Genomic DNA, 7,576 nt, shown 5'->3' with positions numbered 1-7,576 from the left:
ATTGAAATTTTACTCTAAAAATATGGCAAAATATGGCAAATTATGTTATCAGGCTCACATAAGAAAATGGAGGTGTACAGAGATTTTAAATTCACCTGAAACCTTAGATTCAATAATTGCAAGTATTTTAATACTTTTAATGGCAAAGTCTGTTACCATGTATCAGGCAAACATAAGAAAATGGAGGTCAAAAGTAAAATAAAATTCAATCAATGGTTTCCCACTTAAAATCAGGTGTACGAAGATTTTATATTCGCCTGATACTTTAGATTCAATAATTGCAAGTATTTTAATACTTTTAATGGCAAAATACGCTTCCGTTTCAACTTTATGTTTTCCACGCCATAGCCAATTGTGCGTGCTCTTCTTATTAATATCTGAAGCGCTCACCCTTTTTAAATATTGTCTGTGTAACTTCTTCTGTTTCCATTTGCCCTTTAATTTCTTCTGAGATTGGGCTTTGCTATCATAAGTTCAAGTTGCCCTTCTTCTATCGCATTTTCTTCAATCCCGAGGTATTTCCTCGTGGATTGATCCAGGGTCCGAGGGCCGAGAGTTAGTGGCGTGCTCATGTAATCTAGCTACTTAAAGGCCGGATGCAGCGGATGCCTGGTTGTGTAATTCGCGTCGGACTTGTCGTGCATTGTTTTCAACGGTCCGCGGGAGCATTTTGGGGTCCCGACCGAGTGTTTTCGTCGGCCAACAGGGTTATTAAGAACTTTGTTTTGATGTGCGGCAGTTTGAGTCCCGTTTTTCCCGACCGCAGACGAAGAGTCAGACCTGTACCTTACCAACCCTGGGGGTAAAAAAGTGTTGGATTCGGCACTTTTCTTTCAGGATTCATCGTCATTCGACTCCGGGAAAACGGGGATGCGAGCGGAAGGAACACGGGAAGATTTTTTCGCGTAGGGTCGACTCGTCTCCGAAAACTCGCCATTTTCGGGAGTGGTTCACAAGCGTAGGACGGCAGAAAAATTTCAAAGAGCAGAAAATAAGGGGCAGAAGAAAAACACTGCGACGACGGCTCCGACGAGCGACGACGTCGGAGGCCGCGAGGGTTGGATTCTAGCAAATCTTCGGTCTTTCTTCCGCCATAAAGCGGCAAAGACGCGTGGAGAATGGACTCGGGCGGGCCGAGCGAGAGTAGCGACCCCGTTCGGGTCGCTCGGTTCGGAAACTCGCGTCTCCTGCGACAGAAGCGGGAACGACGTGGCAAGTTGCGAGTGTCTCTGTAAAGGTGATTCCGGAAGGAGAAGAATTATTCTTCGGACGGAAGGTAAGGTAAGGGAGAGGGCATGGCGGCGGCGAGCGCGAACTCGTCGTCGTTTCGTGCGAAACACACACACGCACACACACTTCTTTTCTAACTTTTCTTCTCTTCGGTCGATTCCTCTTCTGTCTACCTTACCAGGCGACGAGGTAAGTCTAAATCCTCAGCCCCAATCGCATCCTCAGAAAACAGGCGCGTTTTTCGTCTAATTCCCCCCCCCCCCGAGGCGAGAAACTGGAGAGCCAAACGAGGCGAGGACTGTCCCGAAAGGGAGAGCCAAACGTTCCGGGAGATGCGTACTCACCTTCGAGGTGACGGCGGAACGAAGATTAGGGCGGATCTCCCCATAGCGATCATGTGGAACGGTCAACGTTCTGACCTACCGGAGAGGGGAGATTGAAATGTAGGTTCCACTCCCACGAGCGTCTCCCCCCTTTCTCTACAGGTCACGCTATAGCGACATGCCCAGGAGTTTTAGTGGGTTGGGGTCCCCGGCTAGGCTTTCTTTCGATTCAAGCCGAGTCCCACACTCCCTTTGTAAAAGGAGGAGTAGTGCGTAATCGCATTTCTCAAAAAAAAAGGGACCAGTTCCTTTTACGCCTACGTGGCGTTCTCGTCCGGGGCTCCTGGGTGTTCGGCGGGGGCTACCTTTTGGTCCGGCGGGCTTCGCGTCGCTCTTCTCAGGTAGAGCCCGTGGTCGATGTACGAAGAGCGGCTCGTCGAATGTCTCGCCATGGAGTCGTGGTGCAAGGCCAACTTAGATTCGGGTATAGGAAACGACGGTGTGATGGCGCGGGGGATCCAGGACGTTTCGCGTCGCATCTAGGATTCGTGCATGAGGAGGGTCGGTTCAAGATCGAACGAGCGCAAACGGCCGAAATCCTGGTGGGCGGACGGGATAGGAGAGTTTTGGAAAAGAGTCCTGTCTCGCTCGTCGCCGGTTCAGAGATAGGAAACGGGAATTCCTCCGTCGCGGAGGAGATCACGAAGACATCGTCGCGGACGAAGTTCTGCCGGGTTTGAAAGCGGAGTGGCGGGCGTCGCGGGTTCGAGTTCGCCGAGAGATATGGAGTTCAAAGGAGGAGAGTTGGAAGAAGCTCCTGAGCGAAGTGAATTCGGATCCGTGGGGTTTTTCGTTCCGCATCGTGACAAAAAACTGCGAAGTTCATCGGGGCCGCTAACGGATGGCACGACGAGGGATTTTCTCGCCGAAGTAATCGCGGAGCTCTTCCCTCGCGTTGCGCCCTACGCGTTCCGCCCGCCGGATTTTGCCTTCGTCCGCAAACGCGACCGAGTCACTGAGGGGGAGATCCGCACCCTCCTCGACGCGACTTCCAAGAGGCGCACGGCTCTGGGCCCGAACGGCGTGCATTATTGGATCCTCGGCAAGTTCGCCGAGGTGATGTGCGCGCGTCTTTCGGCGCTCTACACCGCGCGTTTCAGGAGGGCGTCGTTTCCGAAGCAATGGAAGTGTGCGAACCTCGTGCTACTCGAAAACCGGGAAGAGATCCGTCGACGTCAGGCGCATATCGACCGATTTGCCTTCTCGACGTGGAGAGTAAGTTGTTCGAGCGTGTAGTGGCGTGACGGGTAATCGGTCACACGGAGACGAACGGAGGGAGGAAGGACTTCTCTCTGATTCAATACGGCTTTCGGGCGGGCCGATCCACAATCGACGCGCCCGTTCGAGTCCGAGACGAAATAAGGGAAACACTGCGCCGGGGCGGATTCCGATCGCTATTTCCATCGACGTTAAAAACCAATTCAACTCCGTTCCGTGGGACGCGATCGGGAGCGGACTGAGGTCGAAGTCCGTTCCCGACTACCTCGTGGCGGACGAAACGACGGAAACGGCGGACGTTTTCTGTGGCATGCCCCGGGGGTCGATCCTCGGATCGCTCTTCTGAAATATCGCTTACCGTTGCGTCCTCGCCCGGACCGTTCTTCCCGAAGGTTGCTCCATGATTTGTTCGCGACCGGTCACGAGTGAGCCGAGGTTCGCGAACGCGTGGAGACGTAACTTTTTGCGACGGTGGAGGTCATCCGCGGCATCGGACTGCGGGTGTCTCTGCCAAAAACGGAAGCGTGCGGATTCCACCGTCCGAGGAATCAACTTCCCAACGAACTGGCACTGTCGTCTGGAGGAGTCAGGATCGGGGTGAGGAGGACGATCAAATATCTGGGGGTCACCTTCGACTCGGTTCTCACTTTCGGGCAACACCTCGCGCTCCTCAGACCAAAAATCCGAGCGGCGAGCGCATCGTTAGGGCGCCTGATGTCGAACCTGCGGGGTCCGCGGGAGAGGGTCAGGCGGTTGTACGCGACGGTCGTCCATTCCGTGGCTTTGTATAGAACCCTGGTTTGGGCAGAGTCCGTTACGGCATCTCGGCCGCTTCGCGACAGGGTGATCCAACTCCAAAGTGCGTCTCTGAACAAGGTGGCGACGACATACAGAAACATCGCGGCGAAAGTGGCTTGCCTTCTGACGGGCACTCCCCCGCTCGATCTACCCGCGATAGAGAGACTCGTCCTCTATCGCGAAGGGAGTCGCGGCGGGATGAGGAGGGCTCGTCTTCGCAGGGAACTTCACGTTCGAACGGTTAATAATTGGCAGACGCATTTCGGCGATGGGAGAAAGAGATACGGCGGCGAAATCGTCTGTTGGTTCTGCGGTGCGCCCGGGGACGACGTCGAACACACGATCGCGGAATGTCCCATGTGGGACGAACACAGGCAGCGGCTTCGCGGAGTCATTGGACCCGACCTGTCAATCCGCGGCCTCGTGGACGCGTTGCTTCGCGAACCCCGGAAATGGTCCGCGATTTCTCGATTTTCGGAAGCGGTCCTGCGCACGAAAGAGGACCGCGAGCGCGAACACGAAAAGGAGTTCGTCGTCGTACGTTTCGGCCAAGTAGATTTAGGGGTAACAAAAGGAATGAACTTGTCCCCCATTTAGTCCTTATTACTCGTTAGGAGAGAATGCGGTCAACTAATTTCTTCACTTTTATCTATACACTCCCTTAACAGGTGGCAAAATTTACTCTAAATTCTTCCTCCCGACGACATTCTCAGGATTGCTTCCCTTCCCCCAATTCCCCCCAAGACGAGGGACGGGAGGACTGTCTCGAAAGGAAGAGCCGAACGTTCTGAGAGATGCGTTCTCATCTTCGAGGTGACGGCGGAACGAAGATTAGAGCGGATCTCCCTATAGCGATCATGTGGAACGGTCAACATTCTGGCTTACCGGAGAGGGGAGACTGAAATGTAGGTTTTACCCCCACGAGCGTATCCCTCCCTCTTCATACAAGCCACGCTATAGTGACATGCCCAGGAGTCAGTGAGTAGGAGTTCCCGGTTAGGTTTTTTCTTCAAACCCATACCGAGCTCCACACTCCCTCCTCGGAGAGGTAAGTGCGTAATCGCATTTCTCCTGGGTCAAAAAAAAAAAAAGGATGACGTGAGTTATACAAATCAATCTCAACTAATGTAGAGGGGCGCAAGATCTCCTCTCGCAAGTGATGGAGGATGAGGGCTTTGACATCGCAATGATTTTGAAGCTTTACAGAGTTCCGACTGAGGGTTCCAGTTCTGACGGACTTTGGTATGCGTCCGAGGACGGCAAGGCTGCGATCCACTTCTCCGGGTTAGGTCAGCCCCCGAGAGCCAGGGTGCTGTCCAGGGGGGATGCCTTCAGACTCAATTTTGCTCTCATATAAGGGGGAGTGGCGGGCTGCGCCGACCCGAGTGCGCCCAGCAATATGAAGCTCCAAAAACAATTGTTGAAAGGGGCTCTTGAGGGAGGAGAACTCGGATTGGGGCTGGGAGTCGTTGTGTGCTCCTGTAATCCAACTACTTAGAGGCTGGGTGCAGCGGATGTTTATTCTTAGGCAGACCTGTTCCCTACAAATCTCGGGGGTAGATGACGTGGACCCCGGCATTTGTCCTTTTTTTCAGGGAATAAGACCGGATGTCTGGATTCATCGTTTCGCTCTTCGGAAACACGGGATCGCAAGCGGAAAGAACACGGGGAGATCCAAGGCCCCCCACGGATCGACTCGTCTCCGGAAGCTTTCGATCCTCGCGGGAGATTCGCAAGCGTGGGACCGTATTGCGAACGAATCGCTTGCCACAGCGTAAAGAAGCTCGAGATGACGACGGCAACGGCTCCGGCGGACGTCAACGTCGGATGCCGCGACGGCGGATTTTCGAAGCTCAGAAAAGGAGAAGAAGAAGCAATCATCGTAGAGGTGGCAGGGGCGAGACACGGAGGGACCGCGGGGGAAAACTCGGAGAAGCCCGGACTCCGGGGATTTCTTCTCATCTCCCGAAGTTCATCTCGCCACTGCGGAGGAGGCGGAAGTGACGTGGCAGGTCGCGACCGTCTTCCAAGGCACAAGGGAGGAAAAAATTTGCCCCGGTACTCCGAGTCGGGCTCCGGTTCTCTTGCTCGATTACGTCGGGGGGAAATCTGTCCCGGCTTCGCTGCGTGGGGCGCTCTTCTAGATGGCCGAGAGTCGCGACGGGCTCCTGTGATCCAGCTTCCAGGAGGCAAAGTGCAGCGGATGCTTGCAAACATGCGCTAAGTTCGGCGATCGCCAGGAAGACGGGAAATTAATCATCTATTTACAAGTGCGTGCCTTTGATCTCCCACCAGCGAACGAGGGGAAACGCGTGGCGGAAAAATGAAGGCGGGATCGTGTGGAAGTAGCAAACCCGTTCGATGTCGTCCCGTTCGGAAACCCTCAGCTTCCCGCAATCGAGGCGCGAGCGATGTGGCAGGTCGCTCCGTCTCACTCTGAGCGACGCCGAAAGAAGAAGACTCGAAGAGGAGACGGCGACGGAGATTTTTCGGACGGCTCCCCTCAATGTAAACGTGTGGAACGGTTAACGTTCTGGCTTTCAGGGGACTGCCTGAAATGTAGGTACTACCCCAACGACTGTTCCCCCCTCTTCATATAAGCCACGCTATTGCGACATGCTCAGGAATTTTAGTGGGTACGGGTCTCCGGTTAGGGTTTCTTCGAACCCATACCGAGCCCCACACTCCCTCTTCGGAGGGGTTAGTGCGTAACCTGCATTTCTCCTGAGAAATCAAAAAAAAAAAAAAAAAAAAAAAAAAAGGTGGACTCGGATTCGTGAAGGTCTTCCGTTCCGCCTGGTAATGCTTAAACTGCGGGGTTCGTCGGAGCCATTGACGGCTAGTAAGCACGAGAAGTTCCTTGATGAAGTTATCGCTGAGCTTTTCCCCCGTGTCGAGCAGTCTGTGTTCCCGACGACTGACTCGGGCGGAGAGGAAAACTGCGAGGAGGTTTCGGTGAGTAAAATCCGGAATCTCTTGGAAGCGGCTGTGAAGAATCGGACGACTCCGGGCCCGAACGGGGTGCATTACGCGATTCTTGGCAAGTCTGCAGAAGTTATGGGTGCGCGCCTTTCGATACTTTGCACCGTATGTTTGCGAACCTCGACGTTCCCGCGCCAAGCGAAACGAAGCTTGTGTTGCTTCCGAAATCGGGCCGCGATCCGTCGTCACGTAGTTCGTATCGACCAATCTGTCGTCTTGATGTTGACGGCAAGTCGTTTGAGCGCATCGTCGCGTCGCGGATTATCGCACACCTTAAAAATGGGGATAAGAGACATGATCTTTCCTCGTACCAATTTGAATTCCGGACGGGGCGTTCTACAGCGGACGCACTCATTCGGGTTCGAGATTTGGTGCAGGCAGCACTAAAAAAGCGAGGTGTCGCCATTGCGATATCGATTGAAGAACGCGTCAAAAACGCGCTTAGTTCGGTGCCGAAGAGGGGCGATTTGGACGAACCTTGAGATTAAGGGGCCGTGCCAATTTACTTGTAGGCAATAATAGGATCCTTTCTATCCGACAGGAAAATCGTGTTTGAGAAACCATACGGAATTACGGTAAGGGTAAACGTTTTCTCCGGGTATGCTTACCGAAAACGGAAGCCTGCGGTTTTCATCGCTCGTGGGACGCGCTTCCGCGGAATCTGGCATTGTGGCTGGAGGAAAGAGAGATAAGGATGGGAGGAGTCTTGAAATATCTAGGGGTGACCTAGGCGGTTAGGGCGGATCTCCCCATAGCGTTCATGTGGAACGGTCAACGTTCTGGCCTATCGGAGAGGTGAGACTGAAATGTTGGTTTTACCCCCACGAGCGTCTCCCCCCTCCCCATATAAGCCACGCTATTTGGACATGCCCAGGAGTTTTAGTGGGTATGGGTTCTCGGTTAGGCTTTCTTTAAATCCATACCGAGCCCCACAACAAAAAAAAAAAAAGGGTCCAGTTCTGTAA

The 7,576-nt window shown here is 53.6% G+C and overlaps 1 protein-coding gene across 1 annotated transcript; it reads left to right on the top strand.

Annotated features, from left to right (window-relative positions):
• Positions 1-1,562: 1,562 nt before the first annotated feature.
• Phum_PHUM146610 (endonuclease/reverse transcriptase, putative) lies at positions 1,563-7,093 on the top strand (the record flags this gene model as incomplete). Its single annotated transcript, XM_002424649.1, has 4 exons — positions 1,563-1,635; positions 2,010-2,155; positions 2,223-2,828; positions 6,761-7,093. The coding sequence occupies 4 exons, from the start codon at positions 1,563-1,565 to the stop codon at positions 7,091-7,093; spliced, it is 1,158 nt and encodes a 385-aa protein (XP_002424694.1).
• Positions 7,094-7,576: the final 483 nt, after the last annotated feature.

The sequence above is a fragment of the Pediculus humanus genome, genomic scaffold (assembly GCF_000006295.1).
Source record: "Pediculus humanus corporis 1103172107488 genomic scaffold, whole genome shotgun sequence".
Lineage (NCBI taxonomy): Eukaryota > Metazoa > Arthropoda > Insecta > Psocodea > Pediculidae > Pediculus > Pediculus humanus.
The sequence above is the reverse complement of the archived record's forward strand: the minus strand, read 5'-3'. Positions and strand labels throughout refer to the sequence as shown.